General features: G+C 35.8%; 2 protein-coding genes across 3 annotated transcripts; both read left to right on the forward strand.

Moving 5' to 3' along the window:
• The first annotated feature begins 5,815 nt into the window (after nucleotides 1-5,815).
• On the forward strand, nucleotides 5,816-7,134 carry LOC111787693 (uncharacterized). Its single transcript, XM_023667725.2, has one exon. It carries the CDS (start codon nucleotides 5,964-5,966, stop codon nucleotides 6,978-6,980), a length of 1,017 nt encoding a protein of 338 aa, XP_023523493.2. The 5' UTR covers nucleotides 5,816-5,963; the 3' UTR covers nucleotides 6,981-7,134.
• A 6,951-nt stretch (nucleotides 7,135-14,085) lies between these two features.
• Nucleotides 14,086-26,411, forward strand: LOC111789153 (transcriptional corepressor SEUSS). 2 transcript variants are annotated; one of them, XM_087120898.1, is made up of 10 exons: nucleotides 14,086-14,437; nucleotides 14,912-16,339; nucleotides 16,430-16,549; nucleotides 17,489-17,537; nucleotides 17,719-17,933; nucleotides 18,062-18,130; nucleotides 19,252-19,349; nucleotides 20,604-20,697; nucleotides 22,348-22,417; nucleotides 25,315-26,411. In XM_087120898.1, the coding sequence occupies exons 2-10, from the start codon at nucleotides 15,254-15,256 to the stop codon at nucleotides 26,241-26,243; spliced, it is 2,730 nt and encodes a 909-aa protein (XP_086977024.1). In that variant the 5' UTR covers nucleotides 14,086-14,437; nucleotides 14,912-15,253; the 3' UTR covers nucleotides 26,244-26,411. The 2 variants fall into 2 exon arrangements, with proteins under 2 accessions (XP_086977024.1, XP_086977026.1); XM_087120900.1 differs by having other exon boundaries at nucleotides 14,086-14,283.
• The last annotated feature ends 1,258 nt before the right edge of the window (nucleotides 26,412-27,669 follow it).

The raw sequence follows: 27,669 nt of genomic DNA on the forward strand, positions 1-27,669 counted from the left end.
CTTGACTCCTTCCTCCAGCAGACCCACACATATGATTGCTACATCTCGAGTCAAGGAACCACATATCTTCTTATCTTCTTGGAACCACATATCTTCTTATCTCCTTTCCGGTTACAACCATGCTTGAGTTGTTACCAGCTTCACTGAATCTCTGAAACTTCCATCAAAATTTGAAAAATATTCCTTCTTCCCACACATATGATTGCTACATCTCGAGTCAAGGAACCACATATCTTCTTTATTGGCCTTATTCATATTCACGTATTGAGTCTCTTCATAGTTTGTCATATCCTCTGCCTCGTCCCCTTCCACGACCTTGACTCCTTCCTCCAGCAGACCCACACATATGATTGCTACATCTCGAGTCAAGGAACCACATATCTTCTTATCTTCTTGGAACCACATATCTTCTTATCTTCTTTATTGGCCTTATTCATATTCACGTATTGAGTCTCTTCATAGTTTGTCTGCCTCGTCCCCTTCCTCTGCCTCTAAAGCTTCCACGACCTTGACTCCTTCCTCCAGCAGACTGCACAAATGGACTCTCCATTGACATATTTTTATTATGACACACGTAGAAGACTGTTGCTTCTAGTTTTAACTAGTAGTTTAGGGCATGACTTTGATACCATCGGTGTGGCTTAATTTGCCTTTGGGGAAGGTTAAGTTTGAGGTTTATTGGTGAGGTTTATTGGTTTGTTGGTCGGCCAACGTTGGTGAGGGTGGTGGGAAGGGGTGAGTCTTTCATTTTATGGGGTTTGTTGTGTTTGTTGGTTGAGTTTGTGTCGGAAATTGTGGTGTATTTTGTTTGCAAATGGTGTCATGTCGGACCATTTTTATGGTTGTTAGACGAACACGACTCTCCACAATGGTAACCATTTTTATGGTTGTTAGACGAACACGACTCTCCACAATGGTATGATATTGTCCACTTTGAGCATAAGCTCTCATGGCTTTGCTTTGGGCTTCCCCAAAAGGCCTCATACCAATGGAGTTAGCATTCCTCACTTATAAACCCATGACCATTCCCTAAATTAGTCGATGTGGGACTTCCATCATCCAACAATGGTCATTTGTCGCCTAATTATGTTGGGTCGGATGTTCACAATGTTGTTCATCAATCATCAGCTTCACAATGATGTTCACAATGTTTTTTTTTTTTTTTTTTAGTATCCATTGATAAATAAGATTAATAATATTTATGTTCCATATTTATTAATATTTTGTGTTTGTAATTAACCTTAACCTTTATTAAACAATGAGAGTTGGTACGTTTATTATTCAACACTAGAACGCAACTGTTCAGACAACTACTCACTCTTATTAATACCCTTATGATTGCTCGGGATGAAAAACTTAATGAGGTGGATGGGTATTTAGGTAGATGCTAGACGATTTATTTATAAAATATCTAAAATCAATTAAAAATATCTATTAAATTCATTTATTCAATAAATTTGAAAAAAAAAAATTCTATAAGTTTGGAACATTTAAACCTAATAAATTAAATAACTTTTATTTTTATTTTTTAAATCCCTCTCAAAGAATAGGCATACAAGCCTTAAGTCAAGAAAATAATTTAGAAATAATGAATAAAATGTTGCCCAAAATTTGGTTAAAAAATAGATGTTATGCCACGTGTCACTTTTTGATAGGGTGAAAGACGAAAATATTAAAATTATGAAACAGCGAAGGGTGCAGGAAAGTAGATAGTTGACTGCCACGTGTGGGCTCGTCATAAGCTGGAAAATATAATAACATAATATTAAAAAAGTAACTGTGTTGAATTTTCTTTATTTTGACTATTCTTCTAATTCAAACCCAGCGCCACCTGTCACGTTCTAGATGGCCCAACATTTCAAAAAGCCTATAGTTCTGTCAGGTGATTGGTCCGATTAACCACGTCATCCATCTTTATTTTTATATAAAATCTTATCTGAGGTGGGATTGGAGTGACTCAACATATATTTTTATTAATATTATTGACAAATAAATTAAATTTTATTGACATCAAAATATTAATTATTTGAGGTCGGGCATCAATAATGGATTATAAATCTAATAAGGTTCGATTTTTTGAAAAACCGAACCACAAAGTAAATCAAATATTATAACGTTTTCAATATTTATAATAAAGAAATCAATTCTTTTAAAATAATTAGACCAAAATAATTGGTTTATGTCGAATCGATTTAGTTCCTTGATATTTTCAAACGTAACGAAGACTCCTAATATCAACAATAAAATCGAGACAAAACTTGAAGTTATCCTCTTTGTTTATATGATTGAACGTTAAATATCACACTCATCATTAGTCATTTTATCTATAGATCTTATATTTCAAGTAAGATAATTGTTGGGCTTTTATTGGATAAGACTGCAACTATACTATTTTCTATTGGAATAGAGTTGCTATTATATGTATGACATGACAGTGCAGAAATAATCCTTTAGAATATTTTAAAAACGATGTTATTGACTTAAACGTTCGTAATAAAAGCTTTAAAGTAAATCAACGAAAAATAAATAGCTGAAATTTAAATAAAATAATAAAATAATGTACTAATCTAAGATAAGGGTACAAAATAGACATAAATGCAACTACTTAACACTAGTTTCATGACCTTCATCATGGCGCCGCCATAATGTGTATATGAAATCCCTGGTCGAGGCAGGGATTGTTGGGTTGCAGTCACAGGTCTAGGTTGAATTCTACTGTTCGGCCGCGGGGATTATGTCTAGGTTGAGGGTTATTTCGTTGGGCCGAGTGGGTTTGGATTGAGGCACGGTTTGGACCGTCAGCGAGGATTGGGTTCTCGGCTTCGGTTCGTGGGTTGGTCACGGGTTCTCGGATTGGTTCTTGGTTACGGTTTTGGGTCGCGACTGATGGTTTAGGCTGAGATTGGGCATCCTGGGATGGGCCGAGGCGTCTGGGCCATGGTGGTTTCGTTGGCCGAGGGTTTGGACTGGAGCAGGTTGGTCTTAGTTCAAGTCGCGAGTTCGGATCTCGGGTCGAATTTCGTCTCCTTCGCTCGATTATCAGAGAATTTCCAGCGTTCTCTCTCTCCTTGGTAACGTTGTTCCGACATCCTTTTTCCTTCTTTTTCTTTCATTTTTGAATCTCCTCTTCCCCCTAATCCCGTTTGCGGTGTTTGTTTGGTTCATATAAGCCGAAAGCTTCCAGATCTGAGGAGATCCGAAAACTCGAGGTTCTGTCTTCCCTTCCCAACGGTGTATGATGGGTAATAAGCGTCGAAATCTATCCCTGGTGTGTTTGAAGGTCTCTGAGATTGTTTTCGTGGCGTAAATCAGAGGTTTCAACATCGATTTTTCGTTGGGCTTCGTTCGCTGGCGATTTGTTGGTGTCTCTCGATTTCTCTCACTTTTCTCATTGTTTTTCTTTCTTGCATGTGTTCTAAGATGGCTGAAGGTCGGGGTTTGGTTTCGTGAAGGCATTCGTCATACAAGTAACGACTTTTCTCAAGTAATATTTATAGGGATTGCTAGGACGTGCTAGCATGTATATGGAAAATTACCGAAATACCCTCAAAAGAGAATTTAATTTGCATGTTTATTTTAATACTTTCTAGTGTGTGACCTTTTCTCGTATGTGGGACTCTCTATCTTCTTGGGTAGATAATTGATCATTATGCTGAATGTTATCTTCTTGGGTAGAAATGAGGATAAGATGTTACGATCTATACTTTGGGCATTCGATGAATGTTATCACCCCGTTGAGTTTGTATGAATATTAGATTATGATTTTCGTACTTTAGGTGATTGATAATAATACCTCCCAAATAAGTATGCATGAATGAATAGACTATATTTTCCGTGCTTTAGGTGATCAATAGAAATATCTCCTTAACCAAGCATGTACGAGCAAACCAAGTTAAGAATAAGGTACTACAACCAGAGAGGTATTCTCGTTGACCGAAGTCAAATACATTTTTCGTAGACCGAACACTCGAGGATCGTGAGCGGCAATCAGAGTATTGCACCCAAATAGATCTCGTCAATTCTTCAGATTTTTTTGTTAAAGATCCTTTTGACAGTAGAATTCCCTCACACCGGAAGCCATCCGTATGTCGAAAAATTTCAAAACACCGATCAACCTTATCAACATTACATAGATCCAGCAAAAATAGTAGATTTAATTTAATGATGAGGTCAGTATGATCATTGTTTTGTCAATTTAAATTATTTTTATAGCGGGAAGTAGATTTAATTGATACGTTAGATGAATTAAATCGTATGTTATGTTTTAATCCAATGTTATGGATCCACGTAGATTGATTTGGATGACAAGGGTTAGTCTATGGTATAAATTAGTAACTCCGACTTAGGTCAACAAAGCAAGTGACTCTACTATTAGTTTGGTTGGATAAATTGCTTGCCGTATGAACCATAATTGCGTTGTGGCTCTTGCATGTATTGTGTCTTATGATTGATTTATGTATGTTTATTATGATATTAATGTGGTGGGAGTATGTTATGCTATGCAACTCGATATGTTATGTTGTAGTTATGAGATGTGTCATGTCATGGAATATCATGTTGACACGTTACACAATTGAAATTTGTGTTATACTATGTTGTACACTACATTATTAGATGACATGAAATGATTATGTTACGAATGAAGTGGACAGAAAGGTATCACTATCATATGCGTCAACTTTCTAGGGTCTGAACTAAGCCCGAATTTCTTAGAGTCCATAGAACAACTCAACGTAACTTACTAGGTTAAGGATGCAGTATTTTTTTTATAATAAAATTATAAAATTTGAATCGTACTCTTCAAATTGGCAATAATCGTGTGTAATTCATAGCACCGCATAATTGAACCGTGCATAATTGAACGAATATGATTGTAACACCACTTATGGATCAACAAAAAGGGGTGAAAGCTTATAAACTTGAAATTGACAATGCCTCTCGTTAATATAATAATATTGGAAGCATGTGATTTGCAATACAATTCGGCCCCAATGATTCTTCCAAAAAAACAATTGTAGTCAACATCAGGCCATCGTTGACGTCGACTTTATAATTTTCTAATAATAATAATAAAGATGCTTTTTCTTTTTCTTTTCTATTTTATTGCAATTTCATTGATAATATTGAAATAATAGCCAACCAACGTGTTGACTCAGTCACCAAGACTCGCTCTACAATGAAAAAGATAAGGATATCTTTCAAAACACTTTGGGGGCCTACCATTCATATTTTCTCAAACCTAAACCCTCTCTAACCCATGAAAGCTTAGGCTCGACGCCAACGATATCATACCCTTGTAAAGATATGTTGTTCCTATGATCGGTATCAAAATCTACCTTGAACCTAGTTATGTCCATAGAATCAATAAAGAAAAGTTGTGAGTCGTCTTGAAGGTGTAGATCCATACTAGTGTTTTAAAAAAAAAAAATTATATGGATAGTGTTCAACGAATATATGAGTATTTAAGAGGGGTTCAATGGTATCTTGTTCAAGAAGAGGATTGTCGGAGTCCCTCTATATACCAATGAAGGAGGTTCTATAGCAAAGGTCCGGTAGGTATATTCGTATTTAAGAGGGGTTCAATGGTATCTTGTTCAAGAAGAGGATTGTCGGAGTCCCTCTATATACCAATGGAGGAAGTTCTATAGCAAAGGTCCGGTAGGAATGCCGCTGTCAAATTCAACATAAACTAATCTATGAACACTACCAACATAGACATATCCTTGCAAGTAGCAAGAAAGTTCGTCAGCATTCTCAAGCATTTAAAATTGATTGTTCTATAAACAAGAAAGGATAAAATAATATTTGGAATAACCAATGCAGAGGCACCCAAAAGTCATCTATATCCTTTTCAAACTCAATTCTCAAGAACATTCAAACACCCATTTTCCTTATATATCCTTTCCTCCTCCAAAAATCCTCCATTCTTCTGCAAATTATCCCATCTACTTCTTCGCAGAATCATGGATGTAGAACAAGAAGAGATGCAATTCCTCGGAACCTATGGGATTTTTAGAGAAACCAGCAAATTAATCTTCACATGGCGAAGGATTTTCTCCCAAATCACTCTAGCCCTAATTCTCCCTCTCTCCTTCTTGTTCCTCGCTCATATGGAGCTCTCCAATCTATTCCTAAGAAAAATCATGTACGACGAATTCATACTGGACCAAACGCGGCCCCGTACAGAGTCATTCGGAAAACTCTCTGGCGTCGTTTCGTCGGAGAAGGTCTATTATTTTCTATTTCAAATCGCGTACCTGGTTATCTTCGTCGTCCTGTCGCTCCTCTCCACCGCCGCTGTCGTCTACACCGTCGCGTCAATCTACACCGGCCGCGACGTCACCTTCAAGCCGGTGATGAGCGTCGTCCCCAAGGTCTGGAAGCGACTCCTCCTGACATTTCTCTGCGTGTTCATCTCCTACGTCGGCTACTCCATCGCCAGCTTGTTCGTCATCATCTCCCTCCTAGTCCTCATCATCTTCATCGGCCACATCACCGGCTCCGGCGTCATACTCCTGATCTACGCCTTCCAGATCCTATACCTCGCCGGCGCCTTCTACCTGATGACGATCTGGCAGCTCTCGAACGTCGTCTCTGTTCTAGAAGATTCCTACGGATTCAAAGCCATGGCCAAGAGCTACGCCTTGGTGAAAGGGAAATTAGGGATTTCCGTGGTTATAATCCTTCTCCTAAGCCTCCCTCTCGGAACGGTGCGTTTTATGTTTGGGCATTTGGTGGTTCGTGCGGCAGCGTTGGGAGTTGTCTCCAAGGGCGTTTTGGGGATTTTGTGCTTCTTGTTGTTTTTCGTGTTCTATTTGTTGAAGCTGGTGACGGAGACGGTGTTGTATTTCGTCTGCAAATCATACCATCATGAAAATATTGACAAATCTGCCCTCTCAGACCATCTCGGAGAGTATTTGTTAGGAGAATATGTGCCGTTGAAACCTAAGGATGTTCAACTTGAAAAAATTCAAGTTTGAATATGCAAATAATAATCATAGGTTATAGGTTTATACTATGATTTTAATGAATCAATATCGAGTTCTAATGCTTTATATAATCTTGGGATGTAACTTTGTATCGATTATTTATTTTAGTCTTTTGATTTTCTAATGTTCATCGACAATACCATAAGTTGCGGGTGTGTTTGATTTGATTTGATTTGATATCTTTGTAGAATCGTAGTTGGCAAGCCAACTTTTCTGGTATGTTGAGCGAATTTGACTAGAGAAATGGTGAGAGATTACGATGTTGCTCAAACCTTAGGGTCCTGTTCATAGGACTTAGCGAGAATAAAATACAATTTAATCAATTTGAGTAAAATGAAAGTGACAAGGTAGGGTTGTAGACAATAAGATCCCGTAGGCTACTATAGATATCGAGAGTGGTAGTGTCGAAAGAAAAGGTCTATCACTAGGAAGTACCTAACTATGAAATCATAGTGTTGGTATGAACGTAGAAAAGAGTGATTTGGGGTTACCAAAGGGAAATTTTACAAGCTATGATCATGAAAGTTCGAGCACTCTATACTTGAACTAATTTGTAACCTCTACGAGTGCCTTTGTCTCAACACTATTTGTGAGATTTAAAGGCAAGTTCGAGGACAGCTGCATGTGTGAAAGTTGTGAGGCGGTTTAAAGGTGTCACAATGTTGATCAAGTTTTTCAGGCTTGTATGGAGGTAGATTGTGCTACGAGATATCAAAAATATGATTTAAAGTTATGAAATCGCGAATTAGATTGAGCGGAGTGGGAGATTCACAACGATTTAAGTGTAGAAATTGTTTCTAAGCCAACTAGATTCTAATGAAATTTTAATAAAATGCTTAATATGATATGATAAGGTCATGTACAAAATTCAATAGTGGTTGGATTACATTAAAGGGCTAAATCAAGTATATGTGTAAAATGATTAAAATACCCCTATGGTTATGTACCACTTGTTGGTGAACCAAGTGACCTCCAAATGGTACGAAATTTTATAGAAAGGTTTCAGGGTCATTAGAATATAAATAGCAGTTAAACAGTGGTGATGATGTTCTATTTATAAGATAAACAATGGTGGTCAGTCGTCATATTTGTAGAGTGCTTCAAAGGGTGTCTGGTTAGATAACAACAGTGATGATGTTCTATTTATGAGATAAACATCCGTTAAAATGTACTCTCCCAAAAATTAAGTGAAACTTGTGACTGAAAGAGAAGAGACCTAGCTACATTTAGAATATAACAATGTTTACGTTCTATGACTCCATTTTGTTGGGGAGTATAGACACAAGTGCGCTAAAATTTAATCAGTCCCATTGTTTGGTCGTACTATCTTGATAGTAGGATGAAATTGAGTTTGAACGAATTTAACAAAGTGTATTAACAAATGATGTACTTCTGATTTATGTTGCATAATTATGTTGCATAAGAAAGACACAAGTACATCGAATAAAATCATCAACATAGTGAGAAAAAAACGCAAACTAGAATGGTTAGGAATTAAGATGTAATTGATCATCAAATTATGAGACTAGGCGTAAAGCCACAAGTCAGGAATTAAGATGTAATTGATCATCAAATTATGAGACTAGGCGTAAAGCCACAAGTCAGGAATTAAGATGTAATTGATCATCAAATTATGAGACTAGGCGTCAAATTATGAGACTAGGCGTAAAGCCACAAGTCAGATGATTGAAATACTTGATGAGTCGAAGGATTGATTGGAGATAAGGAAATATGATAGAGACCAACAAATTGTTTACCGAGCCAATCATCTTCCGTAGCCAAGTCCCTTAACCAACAACTAAAATATAAAGATTACATGCAATTACAAATTTAGCAATGTGGGATTCAACAACATATGAATCTAACCCTTCAAGTTCAAATAATTTTTGATGTCTCCTATTTTAATATTTTATGTGTAATTACAAAATATTTTATATGTAACTTATATGAATTTTTTAAAAACATTTTCGAGTTTATGAGCATAACGAGGCAAGGGCTAAAGAATGACGGGATAAGGAATTAATCATCCTTTGTTATGAAGGAGAATGCATTAGATTCGTATAATTTCAACCATGCAGCATCATGATCTTGACATACTCATGACAACCCTTAAGGAAAACTCAAGTTCTAGTCACATTTTTTGTCCTATTTTGTGGCTTCGCCGGATATTAGGAAAGGTTTGTTTTCGCCAACTAAACACAACTTGTATGAAATTCAAGCTTGTTCAGTAACATATGCTGCTTGTGCATGCATGTTCAATCATTTGTGACTTTAGTCGGCTTGCCTCTACACTAGGTCAAGTCATTCAACTCGACCTTACCTCTACTCTAGGCTAAGGTTTCTCATGTGCAATGTCGTATCTCATCATCGTTTCGGTTCCTAACAATACAACCCATGCATCATGATGTCATCCCATATCTCTGGACTGCTCAACTATCTTAGCTTGCTTAGATACATCTGTCAGAAACTGATCCATGTGTCGATCATATCATCAGGACATCCCAAACATCCATCCATCTGGGTTCTATTGAGGCATGAACTCTTCCACGTCCATGTAGTGTCATTTACGAACTTTGTATCGGATAGCAAATACATATACCAACATTCAACATGGGATGAGGCGCAATGATGGCATGTGCCATCGGACACTATCATCTCATTGAAAGACCTATTTCAACGAAAATACTCGAGGCGCTTGCCCACGCTATGACACACGTAACTCGCTTAGGCAACAGAACCTAGGGGTGGTGAAGAGTTGACACCATGCCTCCCCATATAGTACGTTTTGAGACATTTCCAATCCTTCTAGAATAAACATCATGTGGTAAGCGGTCATACAACCCTGTGGAGTGTTCGTCGAATATCTGATTGACACCAAATTTGGAGAACTTTCATCTTTCATATAAATGGACATAACTCTAGAATTGCATGCCGAAACTCACATTGAAATCCTAACTTCTGAGGTTATGGACTAGAGCCCTTTCCGACCCTCTCCAAGCTTGTCTTCGACACTCGTGTCACCTCATTCTCTCTAATCTTGTTTATGCCTTAGCTTGGCTTTAATGCACACTCATGGTGTGTTGGATGATGCACTGTTTTCCTCGGTTGTATCATGACATTTGCCTGTCTCAATCCTCACATGGGCAAATGGGTGCCACTTGAGAGTTGCCACCTTGTCTGTATGCGTATGGGGGTCACACCCTACTGTCTTCATAGTGAAGTTGTGACACTCTCCCTCACTTAAACTAATCATCGTCCTCAATGACTTACTCAGGAGAGCACGATCGCATCATGAATTGTGGCACTCTCCACAACTCGCAGATTGTGACACCATACAAGTGAAAAACCAACAACGAAAAAAACAAAACTTGAACCTAAGCCCTTACTCATTCAAACCGAGGTTGAAAATGGATAAGTCTGAGGTAAGATCGGCTTACGTACGACCAAATCTTAGTTATACGAAATTAAGTATCCTTTAAAATGATGCAAATAATTGACATATTTAAACATTTTTTAAAAAAATAACTATAAACTCTTTATAAAAAAAAAACATTAAAAATACAACGTTGGTAAAACAAAAATATGGGGATGAAGATTTGTAATTCCATTATTTATTATTTATTATTTATTATTTATTATTTATTATTTATTATTATTATTATTAATTACCCTTTTAATTAGTTGACTCAACCCACACAAATAATATAAAATTACACAGTGATGAAAAGGGAAGGAAAATACACTTTAAAATGCTTGTCTTCATTCAACAAAGGTGGCTTAAATTAATTAATTGACTTCAACTTTGACTTTGACTTTGACTTTGACTTTGACTTTGACTTAAATCCCTTAATTGACTTCAACTTTGACTTTGACTTTGACTTACTTATGTTCAACCCACCAAATCCAACCTGGTTTGGTCAATTTGTAAAATTCAAATTACTTTACTTTCACATTGTTTTGACCCTTCTAACATTATATAAATGATATCAACATTTTTTCTTTAATTTTTTCTTTTCACACCCACAAATTAATTTTTTAATTTCTCTTTTCACACCCACGACATTATATAAATGAACTCAATTTTTTTTTTTTTTTTTTTAAATTTTGGCTAACAATTCCATTATTGAGAAATTTGAACCATTGTAAAAAAAATTGATGAGAAAAAAAAAATACGGTTTTTTATAAACCAAAATAGTTATCAAACGTCACGATTTTCATAAATACAAATTTAAAATTAATAGCTAAATAGTTGTCGAGCTAAAAGAATAAAAATTAAAATAAAAACAAATAATGTTTATATTACTTATTTATTAAAAAAAATTTAAAGTTGAAAATACGTTTAATATGTTTTAATCGAGATTTTTCAATTAAATGTTTAATTCCCAAAAAAAATTCATGTAAACCGAATATTTAAAACGTTTAATAAAAATAAATTAATATCCCATTGTCGAATTATTTAATATACTATGAATTCAAAATTAGGACCGACAACGGTTTACATTTTTTTTTTTAATTTATTAAGATGTTGTCACGTTATATATAGGTGAACCTGATTTATGTAATTTTATCGTGAAAAATCTTCATGCTAATTCTTGCAAAAATAAATGGGTATCCGACAAAAGTTGAGCTACTAGAGAAGGCTCGTCTGACAAGAAAAGGGGCCCAGCGGTGTGCAAACTGACTGATGAGCCCATACTTGCATGCATGGGCTGTGTGTAGAGTATATGATACACATCCAAACTGCCCAATTAGAATAGAGTCGTAGGAAAAAAAAAAAAAGACTGATAGGTCCCGTCATTGCATGTTCTTGCATTTAACTCACAATAGTAGGGTCACTCACGGAGTATTTCTTAAAATGCTAAAACCACGTGCTACCTTTATTTTAGGTAAGACGAGGCATTCCTGTATGACTAACAACAACATCGCAACTCGAGACCATGACACATGCATAAGGTAGTCGTATTATTTTCTTAGACTTAGGCCATAATAAGATGTTTTTTATTTAAAAATTATTTAATTTATTTAGTCTTTTGTTGTGTCGTTTTTAAGAGTACCTTCAAAACACTAAGTCTATGACAGTGTTTTAAGCTGAATGTTATGTTTTATGAAAGTTTAAATAAAATATTTATGTATTCATGTTTATGATATATATACAGTAACGACCTTAAATTAAGTATAAAATTTCGAGGCATCACAAAGTTGGTGAGAATGAGAAATGAAATAAGAGGGGTCGAACAAGACTTTTCCATCCCCTCCCATGTTTAGAATTTGAAATCCATTCCGACATTCTCGTAGATCTCTTTAACATGGTCACGTTATTTAACATTTAACTTTAGAATCCTTATAATTAAGCCACAAAAAATGAGGTACACGGCCTTATTGATATATATAATAACTTTAAATTCTTTTAAGCATTTTTTAGTTATGATATTCTCGAGATCGCTCTAATTTGAATGTGGTCTTTTTGCTGAAGTGTCACGTATTATTTTGTCGATATTGATAATTAGAGGACGAAATGAAGGGTAAAAATGGAAATTGGCACCTTTACCCACAAGATGACGTAAAATGACGTAAGTATTAAGCTTAAAAAAGAACCCTAAAAGCAGCATGAAAAACACGACCGTATGTTAATCAATTTCAGTCATTATGAACCCATTAAATTCCCTAAACAACAAAAAGTAAACTCCATGTATGTATATGCCATACACATTACACATCCCATGTACATACATCATTACCTTCCACCGGCACGTGTCTTGTGAATCAACTCGCGTGCTACTGCTTGCCTCCAAAAAGCACCGTTATGTTTCCGTCGAGAAAAGGGCATAACCGCCGTTAAGTGAATTTGTCATCTACACCCCGGTCCACGATAAGAATGCGCGTGTTCTAGTTTGCACCCTGTCAAAATCCACCACGTAGTAAAGCTTAGAGTTTATGATGCAGTGGATTGTGGCCTTAGTGAATAAAGGATTATCATAATAATAATAATAATAATAATAATAATAATAATAATAATAAAATTAATAAAAGAAGTAGAAGTTGATAGGATTTAAATTATGATATTACACCAATTTAATCTCAAAATTAGTTTATATGCTTTTTATTTTTATTATATCAAGTTATTGTCATTAATGATATTATTTAAATCCATGTTTAAGGACGGACTTCTAATTCAAAACTTGTGCGTGTAATTTAAAAAGAATGGTAAAAATCAATTTTGAACATTTAGATAAATTTTTAGAGCATTTAGATAAATTTTTGAGAGCTCATTGTTAGACGAACGCGACTCACAATGGTATGATATTGTCCATTTTAAGTGTAAATTCTCATGGTTTTGCTTTGGGCTCCCCCAAAGCGCCTCAAACCAACGGAGAGAGTATTCATTATTTGATTATAAACCCATGATCATTTCCCTAAATTAGCCGATGTGGGACTTTGATCATCTAACACCTCCCCCTAATCAAAACTCGACTCCTTTTTTCGACATTTGAGGATTTACCAATCTATTGGCACGACTACATTTAGGGCATGACTCTAATACCATGTTAGACGAACACGATTCTCCACAAATGACATGATATTGTCCACTTTGAGCTTACTTTGATCATAACCTCTGGTAGCTTTGCTTTGGCCTTCCCCACAAGGGCTCATACCAATGGAGAGAGTATTGTTTAATTATAAACACATGATCATTACCTAAATTAATTAGCTGAGGTGAGACTTTCATCATTCAACACTCACTTAATTTCAAAATTCTGATAATTAATAATATTAATAATAATTTTTAAGCATTTTAAAATTTATTTAATTTTTATAAAAAGAATATTAGATTATTATTATTATTATTTTTTTAAAATTGAAGAGACAAAACGTAGTGTGGAAGTAATAATAGAAGTGTGAAGAGTGGGGAGAAGCATGCGTATGCATGTGAATGCATGTCATGTATGATGGATGATGTGTTTTTATTCGCCAAAAAAAAAAGCGTTTAATCAAATAACATTGGCGTTTGACTTGGTTTGTCACATGGGGTAAGAGAGAGAGAAAAGAAAAGGAAAGGAATGAAGAAAATTGAATTAGATCGAATAGAAGTTTGACGTCCACTAGGACACCCATCAACTCTCTCGCTCTCCCTTTCTCTCTCTACACAATACGGCGAAGAACTTGGTCTTCGCAATTTTGGTTATGAGAGAGACAGGAAAACACCCCACGGCAACTTCACACTGTCCAACCCTAGCCAAGCAGCTTCCACTCTCTCTACTCGATTACCATTTTTGAAGAACAAGACACCGACACGGTGATTACTGCGAATACTTCAACTGGAAATTCATTTTCTACGCACTTTTTTTTTTCTTTTTCTCCTTCTTTTTGGAGTAGTCTGATCGTTTTTTCTCATTCAAATCTCGGCGGTTTTTCGAATTCGAAACTCTCTGGTCAACTATCACTTGCAGGTGAGTTTCAATTTTGCTGTTCTTCTACTTCATTCGTGTGTGTTTTTCTTTGCTTAGTTTTTTTTTTTGGAATTTACTTTTAACTGGATGTGGTTTAATTTCTCTCACTATTTCAGTCTTTGGATTGTTTCGCTTTTTTTTTTTTTTTCTCTCTGTTTTTATTTTTATTTTGTTGTAATCAGTGTTTGTTGTATTTGAATAATTTTTATTTTTATTTTTGTCATCTTAGTTCGTGAAGAATTTCAGCTCGGAGTTTTGAAGAAAGTCGTTTTCGTTAAAATCTTGTTCTAATTGTTTGTAGTTTTTTCAATTTGAGGATTTGTGTTTGTCTTGTTTTAATTGTGATGACTTCGATGTGCATTTGGGTTGTATTATGAGATTTTACGGGTAAACTGTTAAGAGTTTGATTTTATTTTAGCGTTTTTGTCTGTATAGATGAAGTGAATGTTGCCTGAATTTCATTGTAATATACAGATTCATGCGAAAGCCTTTCAAAGATTTCTCTAGCAAAGATTGTCTGGTTGTAGAATGTTCAAAACCAGGCTTTGTTACATCGTTTCAGCATCTTTTGGTCTTCGGCTAGTATTCATTCAAAATCCGGACCATGTGCTGAGGCTCAAAACCTTTCCGTTTCTATTGTTTCATCGTAACGACCATGAAGATTGCAACCAGGGCTGTCGGCGACGAATGTTCTCTGGACTGAGCCCTCTTATGTGCCTTGTACGAGTTATTGTGTAGTCAATTGATGTTACTTTAGATAGCTTGCCTTTTACGAGTTATTGTACGAGTTATAGTGTGTATAGATTTTTGAAGAAGATGGTGCCTTCGGGGCCATCCACTCCCATTGGTGGTGCACAGTCTGTTTCACCATCGCTTTTGAGATCAAATTCTGGAATGATGGGAGCACAAGGGGGGCTGCCTTCTCAGTCAGCTTTTCCTTCTCTTGTATCTCCACGAACTCAGTTTAGTAGTATGAATATGCTTGGTAATATGCCCAGTATGTCTTCTCTCCTTAATCAGTCATTTGGGAATGGAGTTCCAAATTCTGGGCCCTCAGGTCTTGGAAACAGCCAACGAGGAAGTATGGACCCTGGTTCCGAGTCAGATCCATTTTCACTTGTTGGCAATGGTGTGAACTTCAATAATACGCCATCATCATTGGGGGCATCAAATACAGGAAACCCTGCTTCATCTAGTCAAGTTTCAGGGCCACAATTTTCAAACCATTCTAGCAGCCAAATAGTACCCAATCAACAGCAGCCCCAGCAAATTGAGCCCCAGAACTTCCAACATAGTCAGCATTCAATGCAACAGTTCGTTAGCTCTAATAATGCACAGCAGTCACAGCAGCAGCAGCAGCAACAGCAACAACATCAATTCCAACCTATACGAGGAAGCTTATGTGGTGTTGGACCTGTCAAGTTAGAGTCTCAAATGAATAATAATGATATTCAGGGGCAGCAACTACAGCAGCAGCAGCAGCAGCAGCTGCAGTCAATGAGGAACCTTGGTCCTGTGAAACTGGAACCTCAACAACTTCAATCAATGAGAAACTTGGGTCCTGTGAAGTTGGAACCTCAACAGTCTGATCAGTCATTGTTTCTACAGCAGCAACATCAACATCAACAGCAGCAACAACAACAGCAGTTGCTCAGTATGTCTAGGCAGTCCTCTCAGGCTGCTGCTGCTGCGCAGATTAATCTTTTGCAACAACAAAGGCTCTTGCAATTTCAACACCAACAGCAACTCCTGAAGGCTATTCCTCAGCAAAGACCGCATTTGCCTCAACAATTTCAACAACAAAATTTGCCATTGAGATCCCCTGTAAAACCAGTTTATGAACCTGGCATGTGTGCTCGGCGTTTAACAAATTATATGTGTCAACAGCAGCAGAGACCTGAAGTAAGATTATGTCACTTAGTTGTTTCATTTGGTATCTGTTCAACCTAGAATGCAAGCTATATGATTTGTGTAATCATATCTGTTTTGTAGGACAACAATATTGCATTCTGGAGGAAATTTGTTGCGGATTACTTTGCTCCACATGCCAAAAAGAAATGGTGTGTCTCCATGTATGGAAATGGACGCCAAACAACTGGTGTATTTCCACAGGTCTGCTGCAAGAAAACTCTGTAACTTTCAAAGTTATATAGAATGGCGTTTGGATTCTAGTCGACCTAACCTAGTTGCCTTTGCTTGAGGGGGGGGGGGGCATCCGAGAGGAAGAAGGAGTGAGGGAGAACCTTAACAAATGAACACTAAAAGAAAAAAAAAAGGGCGTGGGTGTGTCTTTCCACCATTTTGCTGCTAGGGAAACCTTGTTTTGAAAAATCTATGGAAGCTGTTTAAATTCTGGTTGCCTTAAACCAGTAGGCATTTCAAATGGGAAATAAAAATAAGAGGAAATAATCACAAGAAGAGAGAGACGTACCAGGGTAAGGTTAGAACTATTATAGTTACATTCAAACTTGGGGCAAAGTCCCACCCCACTATATTTAAATAGTTTCCATGGTTGAAATTGATTGAAATGTGGGAGAACAAGAGAGCAAGGGGATGGGAGGTCTTCTTGTATGGACGTGAAGAGAGAGAGCAGAAGAGGTCTTCATGTAGGGGCTACTAGAGGCACATTTGAAACTTTGTGCTAAGCCCCACCCCACTGTATTTAAAAACTTCCACGATTGCAATTGTTTGGAATGAATTGCGATGCAGTGCAGGAGAGGGAGGAAGGAGGGGCTTAATGTGAGGACATTAATAGAGAGAAAAGTTTCTGGGTGAGATTGCAACTGCTACATTTCAGAAATTTCCTTGATTGCAATCGTTTGAGATGCAACGAGGCAGTGGGGTGGGGAAGAGAGAGAGAGAGAGAGAGAGAGAGAGAGAGAGAGAGCTTCACTATATTGAAAAGTACTTCTCATGAATTTTGGATTTTTTGTTGTCATTCCTTCAAGAATCTAATATCATGGTGAAGATTCGTGGAAATCTTTCTCATTTGCTTTAAAACATATAGCATAGATGCAAGTAAAGTAGTAATCATTTTGGTGCATTTCGCAGGATGTTTGGCATTGTGAAATATGCAACCGCAAGCCTGGTCGAGGTTTTGGTATGTCATAGTTTTTATTTTCCCGAGTTGCATTATGTGGTTTTTGTACTTTTGATCCAGCTACTATTTTAGTTGGTCCTCATGTTTATCTCCTCTCAACATGTTAATTTTTTCTTTTGGTTCATGTATTTCTTTTGTTAACGGAGTTCCTAATTACATCTTAATTCTCTCAACATTTCAGAAGCAACCTTTGAAGTTCTTCCAAGGCTGTTCAAAATCAAATATGAAAGTGGAACTCTTGAAGAACTTCTCTATATTGATATGCCCCGCGAATATCATAATTCCTCTGGACAAATTGTCCTAGATTACGCCAAAGCAATACAAGAAAGCGTGTTTGAGCAACTTCGCGTTGTTCGTGATGGCCAACTTCGGATAGTTTTTTCTCCAGACTTAAAGGTCAAATAGAAAGTTTCTTCTTCTTCTTCTTTCTTTCTTTCTTTTTTTTTTTTTTTTTTTTTTTTTCATGATTCCTTCTCTTCTTAGGGAACAATATATCTTACCTTTCCTTTGTTTTCTTTTATCAGATATGTTCTTGGGAATTTTGTGCTCGACGTCATGAAGAGCTTATTCCTCGAAGGTTACTAATACCTCAGGTAATGATGAAGAACAGTTTAGTTTCACGTTTAAATAACTCTTAAAGCCACCCGAAACTTTCCATGTGACTTTGAATCACATCTGCGCATGATTTTTATATCTGGGTTCATTTTTATCTCTTCCACAATTCTTTTTCCCATTTTCATTCATGTATGTATTTATGTACAAACGCTTGGTTGTTAAGAAACACTTATTACTGAAAAATATTACAAACGAGAACAAGCTCTCTAACCTGAAAAGAGGAAGACGAACTGGTTTGCTGAAGGCTTGTCTATTGATCAATGTGAAATGGAAAATTACACAATTCCTTGTAGAGAGACAGCTGGCAAATAAATTGGACCCAACCCTAGACTACTATCTTTTGTGTGTAAATTGATTTGTAAATCCTCCTATTTCCTTTTCTCTACTCTCCCAACATACATCTAAGTGGGAGCTAGACCAGAGGATCCTCAATTTTAGATTAAAGCCTAGAGTAAAGCTTGAGTAATGGGGGAGATCATCTACCTAAAGCTAGGCTTATTTAAATGTCAAGATACTACTAGGCGTTCCCACAAATTCCTGGTACACTCAGTTTCAAGAACTTTTAAATACCACTTACTTTCAGGAAAAAACCACTGATAATCAAAGGTTAGTGCATGTCTTTTGATTCTCTGATTCGTATTAACATTTTTTAGAGCAAGTGACCCCCTTAATCCTCCTTATTTTCAATTTAGTATGTTGTGATTATTGTTTGAAAATGATATTCCTGGACGGGACTTCTAGACCTTATGGAAAAAAAGAAAAAAAAAAAAAAAAACTTTTCATTTATAAAACGAAAAGGTCATTACTAAGTCTTCAATAGGCGTTGTGCTATTTACATTTTTTTGATGATTTCTGTGTATGTGTATGTACAATACAGCCTTATGTACTCCCAGCTCATTTGTTTCATGTCTCTATTATTGCATTGCACAGGACTTCTAGACCTTCTTTGACTTTTGGTGGATAATGTATTGGTTAGGCATAGAAAGATTTTCTTTAGATAGGAAACATAATATTTTCATTGAAGAAAGATAAAGATAAATGTGTCGATTCTTGACTATTGTTGGTTATCTGATTAGCTGACACATATTGTGATGTGCAGGTTAGTCAGCTGGGGGCAGCTGCTCAGAAGTATCAGACTGCTATTCAAAAGGCATCATCTAACTTGTCTACTCCAGAGTTGCAAAATAACTGTAACATGTAATGCCTACTTTTAGAAAAATGTCTTCATTATGGAATGTCCTATCTTTACTTTTCATATTCGTTGTTTTGACTGGCTTATTATGTTAACTTTGATATGGTATAGTCCAAATTGGTCAGTTTTAAGGGTAGGTCTCTGATTATTTGAATGTATTATATTGTATTTTTACCATGCCTCTCTCTCATTACTTATCTGAAGTAAATGGGGTACTAGGCCGAGAAGTTTGTTTGGATGACTTCTTTTGTTTGCCTATTTGACTTACTTGAGGACCTTGTGCCTGTGCTATACTGATCCTTTTGTGGTCATTTAGGACAGAAAATAGTGGTAGCTGTTTTCTTTTTTCCAAATGAAAGCAGTTTTTCCTTCAGTATGGTTGATGTATACAGTGATCTGGATGCATATGATGCATTGTTTTCTACACATGATGTTTGATACAATAATTTCTGGTAGCAGCTGGGGTTGAAGTCATTTTTGATCCACTGGGAACTACTTTATTTTTCTGTCCAAGCTGTTAATTGTGTTCATTTGCCTTTCATTATCAGATTTTTATTATTTTATTGCCATCACATTTTATGGTACTGAAGATTATGTTTGTAATGAATTTCTAGGTTGGTAAGGTAGGATTAATTGACGTAGACAATTTGTGTGTATTTAGTGAAGTTACTGCTTAAATATTGTGTATGTGCATCATAGTTGGATGTATTAACAAGGTAGGATAAATTGACGTATATAATTTGTGTTAAAAAAGGAGAATAGCTTTAGAGTAACGGAAGTGAAATTAAGGCAATCCTGCTGTTTAGAAAGAAAAAGTTCATGACATGGCTGGTTAAAGTGATTATGTAGGAGCCGCTGTTGGGGAAAAAACAGGAAATTGGAATAAATCCAGAACTTGGGTTTTGGTTGAAGAAGTTAGGTTCCATGTAGCTGAATGAAGCTCAATAGAAAAAGAACTCCGTAGACCTTTTACAAATAACTTGAATTGTTACAAATAACTTATGTTAACTTTGTGGAATGATTTAGGATTTTGTTACTATATGAGGGGGCATACATTTTGGGAAGGCTATAGATCCTATACTAATAATAGAATGAGCACATTTGTTAAATTCTATACTTGGGAACTTATTATTGTGTTAGCTTTTCACCAAGTCCATAAGTTTGTGTTCTTTCTTTTCTTTTAAAAAAGACTTCAACATTCTTTTGAGATTTATTGTATAAGTAGTGAGAGTTATGATTTTAACGGGAAATTTTTTCAGGTTTGTGGGCTCAGCTAGACAATTGGCCAAGGCATTGGAAGTGCCATTAGTAAATGACTTGGGATATACGAAGAGATATGTCCGGTGCCTTCAGGTAATGTTTGATATCAACATAGGGTTATGTGCTGGGATGACTTCCATGGTCTTTCTTTCAATTGAAAACTTCAGTTTCTCCTAATATAGTGTCTGGATTAGATTGAAATGTCTGTTGGTTGTCTGATTAGTCAAAACCTTTGTGGTTGTTTTCTTAGCATGAGGTGAAGACTATTACTCATTGCTTAACTTGTTCTAAACTTATAGGTCAGCATTTCTAGTGTGTTTAGAATAACATGGGAAGAAAATGCTTTTTGAACAAAATTAATTTTTGTATTAGCACTTATGAAAAAAATCAATAATTTAAAGTGTGTTCAATATAGTTTATTGAGTGGTTTATCGTGAGTAGTTTTTAAAAACAATCTTAATAAATAAAAGTGCTTCAAAAAAATTGGATCGATTTGAAAACATTTTCTTTTGAATAAGTACTTGATGGATGGATTATCCAAAATGATTTTAAAGTGATTAATCAAAAATCCTCGAAGCATGAAATAAATAAATAAAATTTTATAATAAAAAGAATCACTTTTGGATATCGTGTAATCAAACAAATTTGTTATTAAAATTCTTTTGTAAAAATTTAAGGTATAATAACATTTTATTGAAATTTTTTTTTTCATTAGTGTTTAAACTTACCACATTTGTGTCTCCTTTCTGGTTTAAAATGAGGCTTGGCGTTGAACAATTGGGAAATCCAAATTATTGTTTCAAGTGTAATTTTCCCGGAGGCTGTAACAGGTTTTATATTTTGATATCTTAGCAATGATCGATGCATATATATACCAGGAGTTAGTTACTGCTTTGTGTTTATATTGTTAAAAGTGGTACTCTCACACATGAAAAAAGAAATTGTCAAAGTGGTTCTAGGCTGGAAATGCAACCCTGAATGATATTGTATGCTTTATTCGCCTTTTTAAGTTGGGGATTTTTGTTTTATTTTTCTATTTAAAAATGCAAGCTTCTAATGTAACATTATTGGTTTCATCACAACTTTCTGACCAAATTTTAAAAACTAAAGAGATTAGTGCTCTCCTAATCATTGTTTTGTTTACAATTTGGCTTCTTTTTATTAAGAATATTTTGTTTAGTAACAATTTTCTCACCACTTGTTCTCTCTTTACCAGAAATTTATTTCATAACAATTCTCTAAGTCTTATCATTTATAATTGTTATCTTGATATTTGTTAGTGCTTGGGTTAATTTATGTGCATCTTGACTAATCTCAATTATTTCTACTTTTTGAAACTAATTATTTTTAAACACTATGTTTTGGCCTTCTGATTTTTAATTTGCAACCAAATTTTTTTTTTTTCAATTGAAACTGTATTAAATTCCATAAAAATTAGTCTGTAAAAATTTGTTATACGAAAGTTTCTGGTCGGAAGGAATGTATGAAAGGAATGATTTTACAAACTATATTGAGAAGTTGAATATAAACAGCTCATGAACTTTATCAAGAAGTTGAGGAGTGTACTTGTAATTTGACTTCTCAAGTTTAGAATAAAATGTAATATTCTGAATTAGTGCTTTTTTACTTAATTAAAAAAAATGCTATTATTATTTTCTTTAAGACAAAAAAAAAAAAAAAAAAGGAAAAAAAAAATGTTTTTGGCCCATAATCTCTGATAGCTATTTTCTGGGTACAATGTAGATATCAGAAGTCGTCAATAGTATGAAGGACTTGATAGATTACAGTCAAGAAACTTCGACAGGGCCAATTGGTAAGTTTAACCTTCATTAATATTTTGCATCGTGTTTCCGTTTTGTTGAATGAATCTGTGCTGGATGCGTCATTTGTAGTTTGTTTTTGCCCAGTAGACATTACTTATATGAAGGGGATTCCAGATTAGGTACTGTAGATATTCTTGGAATGGTTTTGTCTTTTTGTTTACTTTATCCTCCCCTTCTTTATGAGTAAAAGATAAAATTTTCATTGTGGAAAAAATGGTGACAGCTAGAGATTTCCAGATTAAGTATGGTAGGTAGTCTTAGATGGGTTTTCTTTTGTCAATCTGCGTTTTTATGCAATGGGAGAATCTATAGTGATGGGAAGTTTTTGGGAGGAGGTTTGAGCCTTCATGATATTTTGTTTCTTTTAGTGAATCACATATTCTGGTCTCTTTTTAGGTATTAAATGTGTCAACATATAGACATTTGACATTTTCTTTTTAGGTATTGTCTACACACCGTCCCCATATCCATTCTTCCCTGAAATCTCCTTGGCTGAGGTTGAATATCTTGTTTGTTTTTCATGAAGGAAACAATATTCATTAAAAAAGAACAAAAAAATATATGAGGCAGTTAACAAAAAAAAAAAAAAAAAAAAAAAAAAAAAAAAAAAAAGAAAGAAAAAAGAAGGAAAGATAAAGGGAGAGAAGCCCAAGCCAAAAGGAGATCACAAACTGAAGCACCCAATAACAAAACATAAGAAAACAAAATTACAACATCAATGCATTGTAAACATCATGGATAACACATCCCTTTTGTAAATTTCAAACATCAATGAAATTGTCTCTTATATAAATAAATAAATAATAAGACAAAATTACAAAAAAGAGCTCCAATTGTTAAGAATAAGAGATAAAGGGCAATCACTAAAGTTCTTAGTACAGAAGCTTAAGAGGAAAACATTGAACCTAGCCAAGACACCATAAAATCTTTCCTAACTAGTTCTTTCCGATCTCCATTTCAAAATTCCTGCTAGTCAAGGCTGTAAGATCAGGTAAATCACAGGTTACTTTATCTGGGAATGACTAATCTTGATGGAGGCCACCTAATTAACTGGGAGTGGGCAGAATTCTCTTCCTTCATGCTTGGGAGGACTTGGTATAGGCATCATTAGGATGAAAAACACTGGCCCTTTTCTAAATGGCATGGTCATTCTTCAATGGAGATAGCATCTTACAGAGGAAGGTTGTAAAATCTAAATACAGAATTTAGATCAAATATTGGCACAAAAAAAAAAAAAAAAAAAAAAACCCAGTTAGCTCCAGTTGTTCTGACAGATTATTGCCAAGTATTCACGTGCTATTGAGAATGGTTCTTCTTTTATACTTAATGACTTACGAATCAGGTTTTGGAAAAATAAAGGTGCATTTGCTTGCTGATCTAAGAACAAAAATTTCAAAACAAGGGATTCCATGGAGAATATTGAAGCTATGGGAACAGACTAATAAGTGGCTGACTCATAAGAGAATATTGGAACAATATAATTAGGCCTGGACCCTGTGCCTTAGAGTTAGAAGAGTGCCTGCTCTTATATCACGAAGCTGAAAGGATTCTTCAATCAGAACACAGATTATTTGATTTGAAAATGTGAATCAGCCGCTTCAAGTTTAAATCATAATGCCTACAAATTGGAAAGGTAGCTTGTAATCAGGTCTGGAAAGAAGCACCAAAAACAAAAAAAAACATCAAGTTCCTCCTGTGGATCTTCCCCTTGCAGAAAACTAAACAGTACACCAATGATATATTACAAAAGAGGTTCAGGTTCCCTAAGTCTATATAAATTGTCGCATGGGTGAGGAAACATTTAAACCATCTTTTGACAAGCTTCAAAGGCACTCCTTGGATATCCATCTTCCGAACGGCAGTGTTATGTGCGAAAGTAGTGGTCAAAACCATCTTTAGGTGGTGCAAACAGGCCAGACTCATTTGGGACTACTTTCTCCAAGCTTTTGGTTGGTAGATTGTCTTCCCCCGTGACATTAGAGACCTTTCGACCTTGGTTGTTGATAATGCGTTCAAGAAAGAAAAGAAGGATCTTTGGCTAAATTTCATAGTGTGCTTTCTTGTGGTTTTGGTCAGATGCCAACTCTTGTATTATTTTCTTTAGCTAGGAAGAAGGCACTTATTCTCTCATTCCTTCCATCTTGATTGGTAATTCCTTTGTCATCATTCAAATTTCTATGTTCCTACAAAAGAAAAAGAAAAAAAAAGAAAAAAAAAAAAAGAAATCATGTAAGACTACGCTTTACAAAACCTTCAGTCGACTTGATACTAATGGTTAGATTCCCAACTTAATGATTTATATGCTTGAACATGCATGATTTAGAAGATGAATTATGTTCAATACTTGGATAGTATCTGGAAGACAAAATTCAATGATATTAGCTCAATGTGTTATGAATTGAGTCTTGCTTTCGCTGACTATTTAGGCAATGTAGTTATGCTGACTATAGATATTTTGCTGTTACTTGTTAAGTATGAGAAATCTCTGATACAATGTTTAGAATAAGAAAAATGTTAAGAATAAGAAACATAAGTGAGATTGAAAGTCCAAGAAACATAGGTGGGATCGAAAGTCCAATATTCATTAATGTTCACAACATTTAAATAGGATACAAGCTACCAACTAAATCTTAGAAATAAGATAAAATATTCTACTAACCAAATCTGAAAATAAGATAAAATATATCAAATATGCTATTAACCAAATCCTGAAGGTAAAAAATGTAAACGGATTAGGACTATATAAAATATATTCCAATATTACACTAAAATAATTTATTTGTTTCACCATGTAGACTTAATTCACTTTTGAAGTGGTCCCTCAGTCTGATATTCTGAAATCAACTATTGAATCATTGTATCCCCTTGTTCTTGCAAATGGTTGCAGAGAGTTTGGCCAAGTTTCCGCGGAAGACAAACGCTTCACCAGGATTCCTCAGCCAAGCTCAAAACACTGAGCAACAATTACCTCAACCCCAGCAAACAATTGATCAAAACACAAACGGCGACCAAAGCTCTGTTCCGGCTGCTGCTAACAATGGTGTTCCAAATGCAAACAACCCCGCGAATCCAGCATCAACATCATCTCCTGCTAGTACCATTGTTGGGTTACTCCACCAGAATTCCATGAACTCCAGACAGCAGAACTCTATCAACAGTGCTGGAAGCCCTTATGCCGGGAATTCTGTGCAAATATCGTCCCCCGGTTCCTCCACCACGATTGCTCAGGCACAAGCGAATCCCTCCTTCCACTCGCCTACATTGTCCTCATCTAACAATCCTCCGCAATCATCAATTGGAACTGCAACTACTAATCACGTAAGTGCCACAAACTCTCCAGTAAATGTTCCCCTGCAACAGCCAACACAGTCTTCTGAAGCCGATCAATCCGATTCCCAGAGCTCCATGCAAAAGATTATTCAGGAATACATGATGTCAAACCAACTAAACGGGATGAACACAATGACTGGTGTTTCCTCTCTAGCAGAGGATGTGAAACCTGTTAATGGGATGTTGGCAGCAAACAACATTATGAGTCTCAATGGACGGAACTGCCTGGTCGGGAGTGGAACTGCCAATGGTGTTTCTGGTATCAGGAGCATGGGGTATGGCTCGATGGGTGGTGGAGGACTTGCTCAGGCTTCTATGGTCAATGGAATGAAGTCTGCAATGGGAAGTAACTCGATTTCTAACGGGAGAATTGGGATGGCGTCATTGGCTCGAGAACAGAGCATAAATCATCAAGATTTGGGAGACCAGCTCCTTAATGGTCTGGGAGCAGTGAATGGGTTTAATAATCTACAATTTGATTACTGAAGCTGCTTGTGCAGCTACAAGATTAGCTTAAATGGTCTTTCTGATGATGGAATCACACCATGAAAACAGGGCATGGCTCATGTTCTGTACTGATTTGTTATTTAAATATTAAAGCAAAATGTGGTGGTTGGAGGTGTTGCTCTGATTGGATGGGGTGAGTTTCTTTGATTTCTAATGTACCATTTGTGATTTTCCCCTCTTTTTTTTCCTTTTTTTTCCTTTTCGAGCTTTCCTTTGCATTTTAAATTTTACCCTTTTGTTTGGGTGTAGAGAGAGTAACTTAAAACTTTAGAATACGCAAAATTTTACAGCGCCAAAATTCTCCAGTTGAATGGAATTTTGTTGTGTCATACAAGCAACGAACGTTTACAGGCGGCCACCTTCTTTAAGAATGTAGTACCATTGACAGTCTCACACACAAAATTGCATTACTTTTTGTTTGCTCACCTCACAACATAAGTTCCATATTCCTTGAGTGGTTTCTCGTTCATGTATTAGTTGTTATCGTACGCGTTTAGGAGTTGCTTGTTCATGCAAGAATTGTTCAAGCCACTTATAGCACATAGGGTTAAGTACATCACGGAAAACGAATTTGATTTCCTATCATTTGGTATTAAAGTTTTTACCGTGTTTTTAATTTCAAATCACTATGCTTATTTGGAGATTTTTTTAATACGAAGTCTTAGTGTAACTATCTTACACTTTTTGTAACATAGACAATATGGATATGAACCATTTGTTTAACACAAATTAGAAACTTCTTTATATTAGAGCAAGGTTGGGTTTCTTATATGAATCTTAGTGATAAGATGGTCTCCATTAGGATTCGTGTAGAGTTCTGAACAAGCTGCAGAGTCAACCCTTTCAAATCATTATTAGTTGACACATATTGTTCCTAGCCGTTTGTTATGAGTCCGGGAAGCTAGGAATCCTAAATATAAGGCATCCCTCAAAATAAAGAAGGGTGGGCAGGGCTTCCGCAAGGGCTTCCCCTCTTTCCGGTCAAGATAGATGGGAAGAAGGTTCAAGGGAAGGAGTTTACAGTGAAATCCAGTGGGCAGGGCTTCCGCAAGGGCTTCCCCTCTTCTCGGTCAAGATAGATGGGAAGAAGGTTCAAGGGAAGGAGTTTACAGTGAAATCCAGTGGGCAGGACTTCCGCAAGGGCTTCCCCTCTTTCCGGTCAAGATAGATGGAAAGAAGGTTCAAGGGAAGGAGTTTATAGTGAAATCCAGTGAAGGAGAGAAGCCGATGTGAAGGAAAGAAATACTTTTACCTCCTCTTATATATGTTCAAAATCAATTTGAGTCGGTGAATTAGATTGAATGGAACTGAACCAATTGGTTCATTCCAGTCTTTCATTTTTTTATAACATAATTAAAACTTTCTATTCATTAGTCGTGAGATTGTTTGACACAATCATCGATTT

Source organism: Cucurbita pepo, chromosome 2 (genome assembly GCF_057944985.1).
Source record: "Cucurbita pepo subsp. pepo isolate OVF chromosome 2, ASM5794498v1, whole genome shotgun sequence".
NCBI lineage: Eukaryota > Viridiplantae > Streptophyta > Magnoliopsida > Cucurbitales > Cucurbitaceae > Cucurbita > Cucurbita pepo.